This window comes from Lampetra fluviatilis, chromosome 1 (assembly GCF_964198595.1).
Source record: "Lampetra fluviatilis chromosome 1, kcLamFluv1.1, whole genome shotgun sequence".
Classification (NCBI taxonomy): domain Eukaryota; kingdom Metazoa; phylum Chordata; class Hyperoartia; order Petromyzontiformes; family Petromyzontidae; genus Lampetra; species Lampetra fluviatilis.
The window spans coordinates 31,117,246-31,137,211 of NC_136275.1; the positions used below are offsets into that span (position 1 = coordinate 31,117,246).

Sequence of the window (19,966 nt, forward strand, 5' to 3'; positions counted from 1 at the left end):
CACTTGACTATTGGTTATTTTTCTGAGGCGACCTGCCCACACGTAATAATAGCTCTTCAAAGTGGCTTATATCGCCTTCACACGTAATAAGTTATAGAAGAAAAATGGACGTGACCACATGAAGAGAGATCGCATCAACTCCAAGCATACAAAAGGCATCGTCAGGGACGGCATTGAACCCACGACCTCCTTTGCACCAGGCGAAGGAGATAACGTCTCCTCACCAACACTGCACCCATGACTGCTATGGGGAGTTATTTCAACACAATGCTGTAAAAAGCATATTCTATGCTGTGTATGTGTGATATCATACATAATAGTGGGGTCATTGTACGCTGGTTCCATTATAAACATCTATTGTCAAGTCCCTGCAATTGCAATGTACCAGGACACAGCGGAGACATGCTTCTCCTCCCATAGTCTGCTGCATTTTGAATGATTCAGCGGGATGTTCGGCATGATATCTGACATTTGGCTCCACCGTGCTGGGAGCTTCTTGAGGAAATGAAGAAAAAATGGGAATCAGTGCCTGAAGATGCCCCCAGCAAGTGGAGCGCTCAACGTCGGACATCGTGCCAAACAACGCATGGCACAACCCAACAACACATTCATCTTAATACAACTCGCCTTTCGCCCGTCCAAGGACGGGTGTATTGCAGTAAATCTGAAACTTGCAAGCGAAAATCAGACCGCGACGTGATATTCATTGCATCAACGCGTGTGCAATTTGTAAGGGCGCGGTGACACAGACTTATTTCATTTAAAGGTTTTAATCCCTTGTTCATCATGACGTCCTTTTTACTTCTATGTCTAAACAGCGTGACGGAGATCGCGTGACGTGAGGGTTCAGCCGGAGGGGGGCGAAGGCGTCTCGCCCCACATGTGGAGTGACGTCACCCGCTCATGATTATTAATGAGGGGGGCTGTTCGATGTGGAGTGACGTCACTTGCGCATGATTATTAATGAGGGGGGGAGTACTCCATATTGAGTGACGTCACCTGCTCATGATTATTAATGAGGGGTGGGGAGAGGTGTACATTTGGAGGACGTTACCTGCTCATGAATATTAATGAGAGGGGCTGGTCGATGTGGAGTGACGTCACGAGCGTTAAGGACGATTATAGTAGGCGTGTATATGCATTCAATAGCAAAAACAATTGGTCACCATTGCATTGCAGTTCCTACGCCGTTACGACCATTGTATCCAGCGACCTTGGCTTTGCCCAGAGGCGGCCTGCGCAGGCCCTTGAGGCCTCCGTGAAGCGTGACCAGGGCTGGCGGGGATGAAGACGAGGATGAGGATGAGGGAATGCAGCGTGCCGTCCGCAGAGCCGTACGGCACCGACCGTGAAAACGTGCGCAGTCGCACAGGGAAGGCATTCGCTTCGAACATAGTCACGTTCCTTCTGATCTTATATATTCCATTGATGTAATTAAAATAAATGTGTGAAATGTGTTGCTTTTTGTAATGTGGAGCTCATTTGCTCTTTGTGACTTCAGACAACTAAGATATTGATAGAAAAAAAGAACCCTTGCAGCATTTAAACTAATATTTCCTTCAGGTGAACACAGCAGGTGCTTGCCCATTATGATATAATAAACACAAATAATATCTAATTAAATAACATGCTTATTTTCTTGTCTGTCGTAGTTATACGTCAAGGCGTAATGATGTCCCACTCCATTGAGTATGGGGCAGCCCTAAGCTCCCGTTTTACTGGCAGGAACCTCCTGGTTACACCAGTAAAACGGGAGCTGGGTGGGGAGGGAGGGGCTGGGTGGGGAGGGGAGGGGAGGGTGGGAAGGGGCTGGGTGGGGAGGGGCTGGGTGGGGAGGGTGGGGCTGGGTGGGGAGGGGAGGGTGGGGAGGGGCTGGGTGGGGAGGGGCTGGATGGGGAGGGGAGGGTGGGAATGGGTGGGGAGGGGCAGGTCACCCCGTGGTGCCCTTATAAAACTCAACGTTTAACCTACTCACGCCGGCTTGTGCCCGCCCTCACAGTCGGGCATATTTGCGGAATACATCACGCCGCCGTTGACCCTGGCCATTGACCGAGCAACCCAACGTTCCTACCAGCTCCCTCCGCAGGAGGAATGTGTTAAAAGCCTAAACTATTGGAGGAAATTCCACATTCCCGTGGTCCACAGAACAACTAATGGTGGTACACCTGCCCCCCAAAATGTGGTAAACATTGTATCCACCCCAGTCAATCAACAAGTGGGGATCCATACTCTTTGGTTCTTTCGGTAAAGTCACGTAGGTAAAAGTAAAAAAGAATAGATCACGACGTTTCAATCGCAACGCAAGCAATCGTCATCAGGCGCCTGATGACGATTGCTTGCGTTTCGATTGAAACGTCGTGATATATTATTTTTTCTACCGACGTGACTTTACCGAAAGAACCAAAGAGTATGGATTCCTGCAGTCACGAAAGCTTCAAATCAAGATTGAACTAGTGGGGACTTCAACTCAAAGCTTTGTGATTGCAAGCCAGGTGCTCTATCACATGAGGCATGCGGCCGGATAATTCACTGGGTAGCTTCTTAATTCATGATTTTTTCCCTCTCACAAGGATTTAAAGCACTCCTTTGAGAACGCCCTCTTTTCAGCCATAAAACTCGACTCCCTTTCAGCAATCTTAAATGAGATGCACAAAAAAGTGCGCATGCGCCCTGTGTGCATTGTAGAATGCAATTATTGTTCAACAAGGATTGTAATTGTATCATGTTTTGTGCCGAGGCACAATATGAAAACACATCACGCATTATCTGCATCAATTGGAAACTATAACATTATTCTCTTTGGGAATCCACTGCCAACATTTTTTATAGAAATTAAATCACTTACATCCAGAATCACACTCATCATGGATCAATTAATTCCCTTCGAAGCAATTTCTCTTTTTTTCTATCTGATTTGCATTTACACGGGGATACACTTGAGCATTCGTCGAAAGTAAACTAAGTTGTAAAACTGAATACAAATTAATAGCAAAGGCCAGGGGAGTGCGCAGAACGTGAGCAAAGGATTGCGGCACACTGCGGAGAAATAAACGTCGTTCCACAAACGTGGCAGCCCACGTTCTCGTGAATGCAGGATGCACACGTGTGAACAGTGGAAACGTCCCTTAGGGCAGCGGTTCTTCACCTTCACCGCAGCCTGCAACCCCCTTTTGTTTCTCAGAAAGGGCATCTCGCAGCCCCAGGAGGTGCGTGCACCCCAGGTGAAGAACCACTGGTTTAGATATTCCTTCTTTTCAATTAATTTCCTGCCAATTGTCACCCGTCTGTTGAATGAAGGTCTCCCCATGCCACCGCACAATGCCAGTCAGCGTGGTTGTTGCAAATCTGGCTGTGACGGTCCCACCTGATGACGGAGACTTGTGTTGCCTCCGAAACGTCGTGATTTTTATTGTTTTATTTTTATTAATTTTTATTTCATTTTTTACCTACGTGACTTTACCGAAAGAACTAAGAGTATGAATCCTTGTAGTCACGAAAGCTTCAAATCTAGAATGTTTAACCATACTTCGCTACGCTGGTCAGTGTAGGCTGATGAATGTGGGGGGGGGCACAGGATCGGTTGATATATTATTCGCGACTGATTTTAGTATGTGAACCACTGCATCAGCACTCCACTTTTGTGATTCAGCATAGCTAAATTATATATTTTTGCTAAAATAGGTGACGTATATTTAGTGGAGTAAAGCAGTGGCATACTATACAACCAAGAACCCGAGTTCAAGTCCCGGCCACAGCTAACTAGCATCAGGGATGTTGAGTTATATCAAAACCAATACGGGGCTTCCTTCACAATTCTGTCCTGACCTGGGTGGTGAAGTATGGTTAAAGAGATCCCCATGACTCATACGGTATGGGAAGATCAACATCCAGCATATTGAGTGTAAGATATAGTTGTTATTGTTATGAATTGCGGAAACTAAACTAAAACGAAACTGTTTTTATTTTTCCAGGTAAGGCCCACTGAGCTACATAACCCTTTTTCAGAAGTGACCTGGCCACAAATGATCGCTCAACGAAGTGGCTTATCGAGTGGAAATGTATAGCAGCCAAATACGGTACTCGAAACGCAAGTTTCTAAATGTGGAGGGAAAACCTGGAGGACCCGGAAAAAAATCCACGCGACCACTCGGAGAACGTGCAAACTCCAAATATGCAGGCATCAGGGTCGAGATTGAGCACACAATCTCCTGCATACCAGGCGAGGTAGTTAACATCTATTTTTCAGTAGGTTTCTTTCCCCTTTCAAAATAAACATGCATTTCTTGCCATTTGGCCCGACGGACAATATTGGCTGCATCAATCAGTGTACTGTATATGAATATGCAGCTATGAAGAGGTACCATTGGTGTCCCTATGTTTGCATGTGTATCTATGGCCTTTGTACTGTTCATTGCCCTATATCGCATATCATACACACACACACACAATTCAAATCTGCCCCCTCGGAATGTAGGGCAGAGAACTGCATGCTCTGCTTGGCAGTACAATTCAAAAACCATGGTTATTTAATATTGCACTTAACCAATTAAAGGATGCACATTGTCTCACCCATATCCAAATCGTTTGCATAATTATATGCAGTACGGATAACAATATATTGAACTGGAGAAAATTACTTTCTTGAAAGCATTGCTTTATGGATATTTTTCTTGTGATGCCTATTAAACTGTAATTTATAGCCAATAAAACGGTGAAGAAATCTTTACATTGACTTGCAGCACAGAGCTGCTGCAGACTGCAATACGACCTAAAAATAGAACTTGCATTTACACTGCATCTCTAACTAGCTAAAGCACAGCCAAAAGCCTGCCGACTCATTCTAAAACTGATTCTGTGGCACATGAATGGCCAGCTAGCGTTTGCGTTCATAAAACATGTGGCTTTCCTTTTCGGCAGCTATGCGATACACATGTAATACATTTAATGAAATGTCCATTTACACACCCTCTATGTTAACGCGAAGAAATTTGATTTGCAGTGCGGCCAATTTGTATTAAATAATAATGCCTAAAGGGGGTAGTCTGCTTTGCAATAATATCGGCCTGGGACAAACCCAGACTCGGCTTGCAACAAGATCATCAATGTCCATTAAAAAAAAAGATACTTCTCACAATGTAAATCTAATTGTGCTACGAGCATTATGCCAAACGATGAGGTAGCCACTCGGAATCCAAGCATAGCAGTGCATTGCTCACTGCTAGTGAATGACCCGTGAAAGGAGACATCACAGAACTTCCCATACGATCCATGCCAGGGCCCTCTTGCCAACATGTCACAATAAGAATATTTATTTAGGCTGGAGGAGGAATCCGATGAGCTATGAAGCTCTTTTTACACTTTTGTGCAGTCGGGCTGGATCAGCAAGTTACATAAACAAATAAAAAAAATTAGAGCAAGATATAGAAAAGGTAAGCAAGTTACTTAGAAATAAATACACTAATTTCACAAGTACAAAAATTCCTGCCCATTTGTCAATATCAAATGCAAGCTTGGGCAAAGCAGCAAAACAACAACAGTCCCAGACGACACCAAGACAACACAAAAGTATCATCAGTAGGTGTGGCATCGTTCCATATTTTTGCAGAACTGAACGCACGTGCATTGCAAATTTCAGAATTTTTCTGATTTTATAGGAAGTAAAACTCAAAATTTTCATTCCAAAAACAATTGTGTGCAAATGAGGGCCAAAATAGTTACATAACATTAGCCCCAAATGTATGTCACCTATTTAAAGCCCAGGATCGGAGGACATTTTTTACTAAAATCTATCAATTCTGGCAATTGCTTGATTATGCATCATAAATGTTCATAATAAAGGTTTTTGGGTTAGATCGCGTTATTTATAAATATGTCGTAACACTCCACCACCCGACACGGCCAATCAGTAAAAAATGTGTCACGTTGACAAAAGACAAATAGTTCACTACTTTAGCCCACCTGTGTGTTGAAGAGTGAATCCACAACATTTACAATTTTAGAGTACGACGTTTCGCTGGTAATTACATCAACCAGCATCATCGGGCAATTTGCCAGAATAGTGAAGCTCTCCACCTGCTCTCGGTCTTAAATAGAGCAGCAGGGTGACGTCATCACTTAACCCAATCAGGTACAGAGATCAGAGTTGGGGAGGGGGGGTATTGTAATTATATAATAGATTAGTAATCAGTTAATTGTTATGATTACTAATCAGTTGTAGATTAGTAAATATTTGTAATGTGTATTATTTAATAACTGAACCCAATCACTAAACCCAATCTGGTGCAGAAATCAGAGGTGGCGGAGGGGGGGGGGTGATATACTACGTTTTGGATTGTCATGTTTGTTCACATGAGAACTGTATTTATTTGGCTGTGTAAGGTGGAGGAGGGTGTATGACACACACCTGGCAATCTCACGTGGCAATCTGACCCCCAAAAAATCTCTCTTATGAATCAATAATCCATCGTGTATTTTTTTTTGGGTTGTCCAAAAGCATCTTTAATGGATTCCATTTAAGAATGTATGCAGACAGAAGTTTTATAAAGCTGTCGTTGGGAATAGCTTCATGATAATAATGTGTTGGTAAAGACTTTGCTTGAACTGCAGGAACTGAAAAACAATAAATTATTAAATTTCGATTTAAAGCTTTCGTGACTGCAGGGATTCATCTTCTTGGTTCTTTCGGTAAAGTCACGTAGAAGGGAAATAATAAAATAATAAAAATAAAACATAATAAAATAATTCTCACGACGTTTCGGCCACAACGCATCTTCCCGACAGACCTGTTCTTCACCTGAGGACGGCTGCTTGCGTTGTGGCCGAAACGTCGTGAAAATTATTTTATTATGTTTTATTTTTATTATTTTATTATTTCCCTTCTACGTGACTTTACCGAAAGAACCAAGAAAATAAATTATTAATGTATTAGTTGTGACAACATTCTCGCCAAGCGGCCTACGCACAACATAATTCTTACAAACAACTTTGTGGCCAAGAACACTCCCAGCCAGGAAATATAAAGCCACTGGCTCTATCTTAGAAACCGTTTCCCCAAAGAGTACAATAAAACGTTAATGTTCCTTTTCTAGCAGCAAAAACATTTTTAAGGTTTCTCCCCAAGAGGAGTCATTAGTGCCCCTTAGTATACTGCATTGGTAAAGTAATTGCTTGGACTTTGTGGAAATTGCTTTTCATCTTGAAGGTTCTAATAGTCATGTGTGTACATATGAATGATTGAGGGAGCCACAATCTCATGTTTAGTGCACTGTGCAATGAAGCCTGCGATTTGAGTTTGATTCCCAGGCTTGGCAACCAGCAAGTGGTATCAGGACTTCTCTTGGGCTTCCCCGAGGGTGACTCGGCTTTAAATGTGTACCTGGGGTGGTGCGCGAGTGATATTGGAACCGATTCTGGTCCCCCCTGAGCCAAGCCACATTGGCCAGGGTAGTGAAGTATAGTCAACAACTCACACGACTGACACAGTGTTGAAGCGCCTTCATACCACAGTGAATTGATGAAATGCTGCAAAATATTATAATTATTTTTAATCATGACTGAAAATTAATTACACAACTTGAACGGTTACATTTTTTTTCTAAGGAAAGTGGGATTATAAAAGTGGCTGTTTTGCTTGAACATCCATGAAAGCACCAAATAAAAATTCATGAAAACGAAGCTATAATATCCATCATATATGTTTTTTTGTGGGTTAGATCGCTTAAATATAAATGTGTCGTTAAGCCCGCGACCACCCGACACAGCCAATTAGTAAGGTTTGTTACGTAAACAGAACATGTCAATGCATTACTAGTACAGCACTAACCAGTGTGTTGGAGAGAAAATCCACAACATTTACAATTTGAATACGACGTTTCGCCAGTAATTACAACTAGAATCATGACATTGGTCGCGAAAGCCTACGTGTTAAATTGAGGGTATATAATCTGTACACTTGGTACCAGGCTTACTGAATAAAAATAAAATCCCTTACCCTGACAATTATTCAACTAATCAATAGGAAAATTGACAGACCGGATTGCAGGGATGCTGCAATTGCTTAATTTGCCTTCAAAAGAGAGGGAGTCCTACTGCAAGAAAAAAGGAGGATAATTCATTCGAAACGACACCTGGATGCGTACAAATGATATATCACGTGAATAAAGGTGCGTGTGTAGGGGAGGGGATTCATGCATTGCTGGATTGAGAATGGCTGAAATACAAATAGATATCATGAAGGAAACAAACCACGTGTGAGATGGCATGCCAAAGCATACGCACTGTCAAATAAAACAACATCTTGCAAATGAGTTCCACATTTCCGCACGACATGTAGACTTGTGCCTTTCATTTATTCTAGACGTCAGAAAAGCTCTTCTCACGTTGCCTTGAATAGGTCACATCTCCTCTTGTTTGTCTAATACGCACATTCTGTTTCTTTCTAATACACACATTCTGTCACTTTCAAATATGTACGTTATGTTACTTTCCTTGTGCAGTCTCCACGTAACTGTTCCACTTTTGTGAATGTTTTTTTTCATTTACAAATCTTTGTTTTGTATGCCTCGGTTTGTGATAGCTTGAATAACAATTTAGATTTTTTTTTCATAGACCACAAAGGCTTCAAATAAATGGTATTTTATATTTATTGGTCTTTTCTAGATTATGATAGATAGTATACATCTGTTAAATGGTAGGCAAACATTCCCTATGCCTGGCTTGCACAAAATACCGTTTTTAGCAATGACATATGGATCTTTACTATTGTTATATTCTCCAATTCATGTTCTCATTATTTTCCCAATAATGTCATAAGCATCCGGTGTATTCAATACTTTATTCAGTATATTCATTCTTTTTTTACATCTATTTTTCACACCCTCTGGTTTCAAACAAAGTGCGATTTTGTTGTGCAGTTATTACATTGTAAAAAGAGATGACATCCAATTCATCACTTTGCTCCAGTAGACATTAGAATCAATTGCTTTGCAATCGTCTAAAATTAGCTACCTGCTGGCCTAGATATACGATGTTTAGCTGCCTCTCTTTGCTTCAGTAATTATCTTTGTCCTATGCTGAAGTGCAAGCTGCATTGCCCGCTCTGTGCTTGCTTCCTGCGACATTGAGGCCGGTAACATCTCTTGCAATTGGGGTTTGTCAATAATAAACAAGTCAATCTCCCTTGGATTTCTCCACGTCCGTTTTCCATAAAATCCTTCCTCGTGAGAGATGTGTTCATTATATTTATGCTCTTGTTGGCTGATAACTCTCTCCCTCCTCGCTCCAATGCTAAACTTACCAATCGTCCTCTCATCTCCTCACCTTTTACATGTGTAGTGTAATAGCGCTGGCTGGTGGACAGCGGCAGCAGATGTGGTGGACAGACAGTACACAAGCCGGTGAGCGTGAGCACAGATGTGTTGGCAGAGCGGAGGAACTAAGGCAAGGGTCATGGAGGACCTCATCTGGAGGCCCCTGGAACCTGCTCGTGGGTTCTAGAAGGGAGGTGCGGTCAGGGCTGGGTCAGGGCGGGGCCAGGCCGCGCTGGGAGCATAAAAGGAGCCGAGAGCGGGGAGCTCGAGGCTGCCGGATCTGGGAGTTGACTCGTCTCGTCGTCGCTGTCGTCTCGTCGCCGTCGTCGCTAAACGTCTCCACTAGACACTGCGCTGCAAAAGAGAGCAGTCGGCTATCTCAGTCAGCGTCGTCAGTGTTAGACGGCTCGTGTTGTGTACAGGCTAGGCTGAGCTACTGTGGAGAGTGTGCGGACAAGACCGTGGAAGTTGTTAATAAAGAAAGTGCCTCCTAGAAACGATGTCCCTGAATCGTTGACACTCACATACTTTGACATTGAAGTCACCCATTATAATATCACGGAAATGTAATACAAAACATTCAAGAGGATGTCAAAGGTTGGGCTGAGGATGAACATGAACAAAAAGAGTGACGTACAATAAGTTCACTGAACAACTGATCCTCATGGCGGTACCCGGGGTACCAAATAATACAAAATGGGCCGAGGCAATTAAATATAAAATTTCTGGGACGCTATTTCTTTCCAGGTGTGTACTTAACTCCGCGACGGGGGTACCAATCAATCCGAAATCAGTGCTACTTCGCGATGTCGAAACGCAGCGAGGACGATTGCGCTGAAACCGTGAACACTCGCGGTACGCACCGTAGTGGTGCATCGTGAGTACAGCTCGTCGAGATGAGTCGATTGCCGCATCGCCGACCATCAACTAACTAAAAATTACTGCATCACGGACATTATGCGAGTGCGAGGGTCCTATGGTAGCTCGGGGTATCGCCATAAGGTTCAATTGGAGATATCTTTTGGAGTGGCATACCTGGAAAATACATGAAAGTATGTGTACATAAATATGCACGTATGTTGAACTTCTTTCACACCGTACATAGCCAACCATGCCAATCGGAGGTCTGGGAGAAGAGGCAACGTTCCTAAAGGTTACTCGAATTCAAAACAATAAAACTGAATAATGAAAAGCAAGATTACAATTAGGAAAGTGTCGTCTTTGTTTTAAGCAGTACGTACTTACCTGAATCCAAAACAAGAACACCAACCAATAAAATGGTACAGGAATGGAAGAGGCCACTAAGTTACGTGGAGAGGTGCATGCTGCGAATTACGCTGAGACAGAAAGAGGAGCGCACACAGATCAAAGAAAGAACGCACTCTATAGAGACGCCACATACTGACCGCTGGGAAATGTACGTGGGCGTTTAGCTGGGTCTGTTGTTGTTATTCTAGGCTCGTGACAAAGTGACATCCGAAGGAGGGAAAACCACCCGCGGGGTGTCTACCGCGGAGACGGAAGGATTGAGACCAGCTAGCGTGCAGGAGCTACATGGCTACATGGATTTCATCGAAGATGACGACGACTTCGCGAGGCCTTCGTCCAGCAGTGGATGGATAATGTCTGACGTCCATCGTATTTCTCAAACTGGACGCGCATCGGCATTTTTTGTAATTCAGCGAATCGTTTTCATACGTCAAACATTTGTGGCCTATGCGTTCTAATAAGTTCCTGAAGCTATTCGGCATTGTTTTGTTATCATTTAAAACTCCTGCACGATCAAGCGGGGAAAAGACACTTCTATGTGAGGCTCTTTTGTTTTAATGTCTAATAAAATGTCACCAGGTGGCCATATGATTGAAACAGGTTGGAGATCGCACACCGGATGTTTAGCTGCTTGTATCTTATCAGGTTTCCCTAAGCACCTTATTATCACGAAGGGACATTGACTCATTTGTGCATATACTTATTCATATACTTACATGGCAAGGCGCGTGACAACACGGGGATTTATTGAAGAAATAGAATTGTTAAAGCCACTAAATTCATCAATTCATGTTTGACACTTATTACAAATGTGTATGTTGAAGCATGGGCAAGGTTCTTAACCCCCACCCCCCAACCGCATCTGTCAACTGAGGAACACAAATGGGAATTCCGCATTTGTCAATCAGCAGGTGGTATGTGGTGGCGTCAAATATAGGCACCACCCACCTCTTCCAACATTTCTGCCCAGCGTGGAAGATTAGGCCCAACATCCTGTCGTGGAGCTCTCTAGGGCTGCCTCGAGCAGAGGAGGCTCTTCCTCCAGCAATGGTGGGAGAAATACATTGCAGGGCTGCACATTTACCTACTTTTACCTACTGGGCATGTGTGAAAAAAATATTGATAGCTCATCGATTCCACCAGCATAGATACATATTCTGATATATATGTAGGTAATTGGAGCAAAAAAGGTTGATTTTTTTTCCCACTCACAACACACAAAACTATAACACGAGAGATTGTATAATTTAAATGAATCACAACCTCATATCGTGACAGTTCATTCAATAACTGGGAGGGGAAGAAATCCTTCAAATGCTGACCCATGGTATCCACTCTTACTCAACATATACTTTGTAAAGTTAACGTTTAAAAAAATAATATTGTTCGTAACATCCAAGTGTGGTTTGCTGTGGCAGTGCGCGTAAAAATAAGTTTGCATTAAAATATAGGCTTACACGTAACACTGCGAAGGATTAATGTAATTCAAAATTAGATTTTCAGTGGCCTGCTGCCTGCTGCAAGCACTTATATATCTTTGTATGATAATGCAATTTATTTTCCAAAGATGCACGTTTTAATATCACCTACCAGGCTTATCTGTTAATCCGTAGAGAGCCATGCTAGTGTCCCAGCGGCTCTCAGATGTCATGGTCAGGATAGAGTCAATTTCGCATTGTATTATTTATACACAATTAGAGAGTATTAACTGGCAGTCTAATGGAATCACTGTGCATTATTAAATGTATGCTTTTATTTTTTCTTAACGTAAAGTATTTCCCCAGTTTTGAAATATCTGCCAAGTGTGGAACACAAAACGTGTACATGTACAGCACCTTTATCAATCCACTGCTGGATTAGGGCCTCCCCATGCTGCGTACGTCTTGGGGGTTATTTGACTATACTTCACCATGCCGGTCAGTGGGGGTTGGTGAATGGGGGAGAGCAAAGACGTGGGAGCATAGTATGTATGTGCGCCGAACTTCTTTCACACCGTACTTAGCCAACGGTGCTACAACAACAAAGAACATTTCGGGCAGGGGCGGTTTCTTCATTAGGGCGGTTGGGCGACGCACCACCAATCTCAGCCGTTACTGTGCTTCTGGATATAGTCCAATCAGCGTCATGTCACGTTCTGTGGAGTACCGCCTCTTTTTGGGCGATTTCACTCTGGCTGAGAATCGCCCCGAGTGGCCCCATAGACTTACATTCAAAGATGTTTTTTTTCGAAGGGCGGGCGCTGCAATGCATTCTCTATGGCTTCCGGGAGGGCTCGCACTAACGTGCTTACGTCATCATACGTAAGCACGTTTCATCCAACAATATAATTTGTCGCCACCTCGTGGAATCTTTAATAAAAGAAACTTGAGTGGATTGTATTAATAGTGAGTATAGAAACAAACAAGATGTATTGTAAGAGTCACTTTATTTTTCATTAATATTAAAGAAGTGAAGTTGCCTTTACATGCTTAAGCTGTTAATTTATCCATTGCATGGGTGGACCTTATCCTTATCAATCATCCAGCCATTTGCCCCCCCTGAGAGATTTTGCAGGAGCCGCCACTGATTTCGGGAATTGCCCTCGGCTGTCCACAACGTAGCCTTGCAGCTACCTTGTGTACAGTTCGTTTGCTGTTCTTCCTCCGCACCTCCGATTATCACGGCACGGTGCAAGCGAAGTGCAACGTCCATACAACGGTCTCCTCCATCGGTCATCATCCCTTCTGGCTATGTGTCCTGCCCACGGCCACTTACTTTCCTGAATAGTCAAAGCAATGTCTTTACTCTCATGGAAGCGTGTGTGTGTATATATTTGCATGTTAACATGATACTGCAAAAGCAGAAGGCGCATTGAAGCTGCAGACTATTCGTGATGTTGCCCCGTTTTATAAATGTCAAACTCCTAGAGAGCGCTCCCTCTAGAGGAAATACATTGCACGCCCTATTCTGGCTCTAGATCTAAGAGACCTTTACTCATCAGGAAAAAGTCACGTGTGTTGCATAAGCTGTCATAACTCTGGCTAATCGCGTGATGAAGCCGGTTGTGATCACCAGCGAAACGTCACACTCGAATAGTAAATATCGTGGGTTTACTTTCCAACTCACCGGAGTGCTGAAGTTGTAACTAATGTTTTGTTTACGTGACAAGCCTTACTCATTGGCTGTGTCTGGTGGTGGCGGGTTTAACGACACATTTATATTTACGCGATCTCACCCAAAAAAAAAGTATTGATATTAGCCGCGAAAGCCTCCTACGTGTTAAACCGATGTTGACATCATTCGCCTGTGCTAAATGATCCTGTGCTGCATGTCCCCTATACCCCCCACCACCCAGAGTCATGTCAATGCCCAGCAAGATGCAGCATTAGATTTGCAAAGAAGTAAACCTCATTATTAATATTATTCTTTCGTACAATTCCCTCAAACAAAATTCTGATCTGAGCAAATTGCAACTAAAAAAATATGTAATAACAATCACGAGAAATTAACAGTGTATTCCGACGGAAAATTATTTTTTGGATGGTGTAAATATGTCCGCTCGTGAATTAAAAAAGCTATTTAATAACACATCAAGCAGTGTTCTGTGAGAGACTCAGATCGCATTGCATTGGACGAACCATGTGATCACAAATGCATTGCTACATCAATAAGCTCACTTGCGTGCGTGCGATGGCGTGAAATGTACACGCGTGTTGTTTGTAGATATTTTCACCTTTGACTGCACAGGGGTATTCGAGATCGTGGTATAATTTGTCACGGGTGCGCCGTGACCGATGAAAGTTACAACAATAAGCAAGGGGAAAAAAGCAAACATGTTTGGAGTAAAATTGTTAGACATTTTTTTTAACATGCATTGGACGCTGTGAATCCAGTTGTTTACGTGTAATATTGTTTTCATGTTTTTTTTTTCAAGAGTTGGAACATTTGAAGACTTGCTGTGTTTTTAAGCAGAGAATTATTTTTATTTTTATAGACATTTCCCACAGGATGGGTGGTATCAAACATAAACCCATCACGATGAAGGCTGTATTATTGCAGAAAACACTTTTTATACGTGGGTGGAGTGCGGATTCATAATTTAATTGTGATGCGAGTCATGTTTGTGTAACCTTGTTCATGTATGTATAACTGTAGATATGTGCGACGGTCATTTCTAACATACTAAGCTCCCAACCACCTTGCCCCAGCCTCCCTCAGAGAGACGTTGCACCCATGTCCCCCGCAAGGTTTCCAAGATCTCGGGATGCAGATCTCCACTGCGTTCCCACGTCATGGAGGCTTCGGTCGATGGGCGACCGACTTTTTCTCGAGTGTCCCCCAGACTTTGGAGCAGCTTGTCCACGATATCTCAGTATCTCTCGAGTCTGTGGACATTTTCTTTAAAACGGGTCCTAAAACTTATGTATACACTACTGTTTATTCAACTATTATTATTAATTCGGAAAATGGCTTTCAGGATTTTGTTTTGTTATTATTACGCTGAGTGTTTGATGCTGCGTCTCGTGCAGTGATTTGAGAGATTCGATTAAATGTGCTTTATAGGTTCTAGTATTACTACTGTTCGAAACTGTACTGCTACATGCACCTTCACGTGTCCGCATGTGGCATGCACGCTTTCCATAGTTCAATGTGAACCGATATAAACTTGCATTGTTGTTGTGATCACACAAATATCATTTTGGACGCATATTTTGTCTGAGCACAACACATACAGGACTTCTTCCCTCGCCGTATGTAGTCAACAATCCTTACCACATTTCAAGATGCGTTCCATACGTGTTCACATGCATGCAAATATAAACACAATTGATTCATGTACTTCTGTTGAAATCATGTATTCGCCATCATATCTCGTTAAATGTATATATGTATGTATGCCTTTGCACATTCAATCCCGAACGTGTCCTAGCCGCCAGATGAAAGCACAGTGCATGGGTGTGTATTTTTAGACTAATAAAATACACCTCACCAGAGATTTGTGCCACACAATAAGCAGTGCTTGCTTTTTAATTAATGGAAGCAAACACAAATGGGTGCGTGGGTTAAGTCTGAATATAGAAGGCCTGGTTCATTATTAGAAGAAAACAATATCTGGGTGTTATGGCAACTTTTAGTCCCATCTGGCAAAGATGAAGTATATATTCTGTATAAAATTAACTTACTGCTTCAGGAGATCATACGCTGATTAAATAATGTCACATTTTAGCCAGATATGATTCTGTTTTACAATCGTATCTTCCCAACCCTCTGGAAGAGGGAATATAATTGGGCTCTTCGCAGCATATTTGTCGTATACATGCAACGCTATCGAATAAGAGTGTACATGCACGTCTGGTTGTTCGTGCTATAATTCACATTGTTTAAATAAACCCTCTATGGGATCTAGCGAGCCTAAGACACTGCAGTAGCATCAATTGAATACAATTTTCAAGATAAAACAGCAATGTGAATTTGAGGCATTGCACATTGCAATGAAATGCAAAAGCAACAACGTGAATTTAACGCTGCAGCTAACTCCGATTATTTTTAAACAAAGACACACATTTTGTGCTCGGTAATATTTTACATTTAAAAACACTGCCAATTACACCGAGGTCAGTGCCAATCCAAGCGAGGTACGTCAAGGTTAGAGGTCACAGTAATGCTGACGCTTCCAAACGCCACTGTTCAGCAAAACACATCCGACATCACAAACCATTGGTAGTTTTGGGACGATACCTTGGAAGCAACTGTGGCTGTAGCTACATTGACAACTGAGAAAGCACACCTTGACAACCGCATTGCAGTAGCTCCAGCCATGGATCATGAAGGGCAGGGTCAGACACAGTTCATACATGCTGACAGCGATTCACTGAATCTAGCTACGCTTAAACTAAACTCTTTTACTTACCAAGTAAAGCCCAGTCAGCTATTAGCTCTTTGTCAGAGGCGACCTGGATACACGTGACAGGTCACGAAAGTGGCTTATATCATCATCACACGTGGGATTTTGTAGTAAACTAAAATGCATGTTTCTCAATGTGGAGGGCAAAACCAGAGGACCTGGAGAAACATTCAAGCGACCACCACGGCGAGAGAGAGCACACGACCCTCCAAATATACAGCAGTCAGGGTAGGGATAGAACCCACCACCTCCTGAATGCATGTAGAACTTCTTTCTCACCGTGCGTGGCCAACCGTGCTAAATCGGAGGCACGGAGGAAAGGGCAACAAACTGAAAAAATCAGTTCTGAAGAAATTCGTTTCCAATCGGGAGGGCGTAGAGCATCCCAGACTGACCGCAGAAGCACGTCTGAAAGCGTACCAGGCGAGGGACGTAGCATCTCCTCGACCACCGCGGCCACCCCAGGCCGCAGCCGTACGGCTCGCTGCCGAGCCCCGCGACGCTCGGAGCTGCGGGGCGGCTGGCCGCGACACTCACCTCGCGTCCATGCCGCTGCGCCCCTGCGCCTCGCCACAGAGAGTGCGCGCCTTGCGAATGCGCTCGCCGCCCCGGTCCCCAGAGGTTAACACCTCGGCGAGCACTTCCACGCTGCTGCCGGGTTGGTTGTGCGTCGGACAAGTCGCCAAGGCAGGGAGCAAGGGTGTTAGCGTCATGGGGAGTGGGAGAGAGAGAGAGGAAGAGAGCACCGGGTTGGATTGCACATCTGGGATAAATCGGAATGGCTGGTAAGGCGGTGGGCAACGTGAAACACGCACGTTCTGGAGTAAGCAACAGCGAAGGCTTTAATCTGTTTGTCAGCTTAACCTATCCATCCACAATCTCCTGAATGTGGGGATGAGTTGACAAGAAGGCTGAGTGACTTTGCACTTGTTATGATGTCCTGCAATGCATTGTATGGGGCATCCAGGAGGTGAACATCACTGGCTTTGTGGATGCCGAACTTTTTTTTTTAAACATGACCTTGTAAATGCAGTATCTGTGATAAAGTCCCACATTTACTCACAAGACTTTGTGCCGACACAGCCATTACTTATAAAGTTACTGGTGCAAGGCTCACAGAATTAGCCTCCACAATGTTTTTCCTAAATCCACTTTGTGTGCAAATCAATGAAAAATGGCCATTATTTTTGCCCCCCCCGCCCCCGTTAGATTAATTAAAAAAGACCGCATCTTTATAGGCCAAGATCTAACCACTGTTGCCAATCTCTCACGGTCCCGCGATGCAAAGATCCCATCTAGCTCCTGTACATGAGCCGAATTCATTCCTCTCGCTCCACAGCAAACATCCGCTCAGTGCTGTTTGCGTCTCTCCTTTGGCTCCCACTCTGTCATTAGTCTGAATGACGTGATCCACCAACTCCCACTTACTTCTCTCAACAGCCCTCTATGATGTTCATAACTTCGCACGTGTCCCCTAATCCACGTCTTCCCCTTCCCGTCTCTCGGCCTAATCCCAAAGCATTCACCTCTCCTTGAGCACGGTGGTCACCCCAATGTGGCCTTCATAAAGCTCAGCCCCGCATCGCGTCCGAGATCTGGTGATATTGCTCACATTCTGGTTGATTTAATTATAGGCTTATGACATTATCCAATATATGACATCGTTACAGAGTAATTGTGGAATTGCATACAAATCACAAATAGAGGAGACTTGCAGTCACCTAACAACATTAATTTTAAAGTCTCTGAATTATATAAACACTTACACACGCACAATCCTTGAAGGAGTGCAACGAAATGGCCACTGCAGACAAACAGCCATGTTCATCAATTTCCAATTCATTTTATATTCGAATGCATGACAGGACACGCAGAGGGAGTGGTGCGGAAGTGGCAAGCAATTACTAAATGTGCGCAAGAGCCAGATGACTCGAGGCCACCCCGCGGCGCTGTTAACAAGGCCACTTTATCAGAGGTGAATCATAAATGCGTCATCCTTAACCCTTTCTCCGGCGGCAATGTGTTCTAGCCAATGCAGCCTACTACTGTACGATCACGCACGGGCATTGCCTACGTGACTAGAATGTCGACACACGTCCCGCGTCCGCAGGATATTGCTTCGTTGGTGCAAAGTTTGTGGACGCTTTACAGAAATGCCAATAAAAATGAAGCGTAGCCTCCTCAGAATATCACTTTTTGCCTTCATCGGAGCGGGCATGGTTAGTAACATGGTTAATGCTACATGAAAACCCTTATCCATGGCAGCTCCCAACTTCTGACATCTGATCAACGAGTGCTGTCGTAGTCACCCCTGCTGTTGCGATTGGAATATATTTTTTTCTTCCTCCCGATTTACGTCATTCGCAAAGTCTCTGTCATTTGTCACAATGAGTCATTTAATATGGGGATTGGACGCAAATTAGTCCCTGGCATCGTTTGAACCGTATACAATTGTATTTTTTTTTATTGTAAGCGAGGACAGGATATGGATATTGCCCTTTGTGGGGGGTTTCGTCCCTCGGTTCGTGACAGGAGACGCGACATTTCTCCAAACGATATTGAGTGCGCAAGAATGTTTACCCGACGAACAATGCAATTAAAATACAGGCTTGCTGCACGAACAACATTTGAATAATTGTCGTGCATCTTCTTGGTTCTTTCGGAAAAGTCACGTAGAAGGGAAGTAATAAAATAATAAAAATAAAACATAATAAAACAATTCTCACGACGTTTCGGCTACAACGCAAGCAGCCGTCTTCAGGACGGCTGCTTGTCTTCAGGACGGCTGCTTGCGTTGTAGCCGAAACGTCGTCAGAATTGTTTTATTATGTTTTATTTTTATTATTTTATTACTTCCCTTCTACGTGACTTTACCGAAAGAACCAAGAAGATGAATCCCTGCAGTCACGAAAGCTTTAAATCGAAATTTAATTGTCGTGCACTTATCCATCCGCCATGGATGGAGCAGTGGTGTAGTGTTGGCACGCTGCACTATGAATCCTGCAACCCGAGTTTGATTCCGAGCCATGGCTAACATCAGCCCCCGAGTTCGCCAACCTGCACCAACCAACCTGGCCAATTTTGTTCAAACAACCCCCATGACCAAACATGGCGTGGGAGGCCTTCATCCAGCAATGGATTGAGAAATTGCTGTAAATTATGTTTCATTATTTCATTTTACCTATATATCAGGGAAACGGGAGCCGACATGGTATCGTGGTTAGCCCACTGGGCTTGCAATCCAGAAGTCAATGGGTGCAAGTTTCTCAAATCCACGTCGCCACCTCTGCCCACCCAGCAGTGGACATGGAGGGGGTGACACGTGGTTATGCCCACCGATGCCCTCGCATCTCGCCAACGTGCAAGGGTGAACCACATGCCCTCGCGAGAGAATTACCTCTCGTGGAGGTCCCACCGCCAGCGGTGGCGGAGAGGAAACAGTTCCGCGGCCGCACCTTTACCTCTCTACCAAGAAGAGCAGTAAAACATCTCCGCTTTATTGCTT

The 19,966-nt window shown here is 43.7% G+C and overlaps 1 protein-coding gene across 1 annotated transcript in view; it reads right to left on the minus strand.

The window, feature by feature from the left end:
* LOC144938510 (uncharacterized) overlaps positions 1-19,966 on the minus strand; it is a 71,490-nt gene that overhangs the window by 21,471 nt on the left and 30,053 nt on the right. Inside the window, exon 3 of the mRNA XM_078866652.1 lies at positions 16,999-17,112. Within this exon, the coding sequence (XP_078722778.1) occupies positions 16,999-17,112 (114 nt within the window). The remainder of the gene's footprint in view (positions 1-16,998; positions 17,113-19,966) is intronic.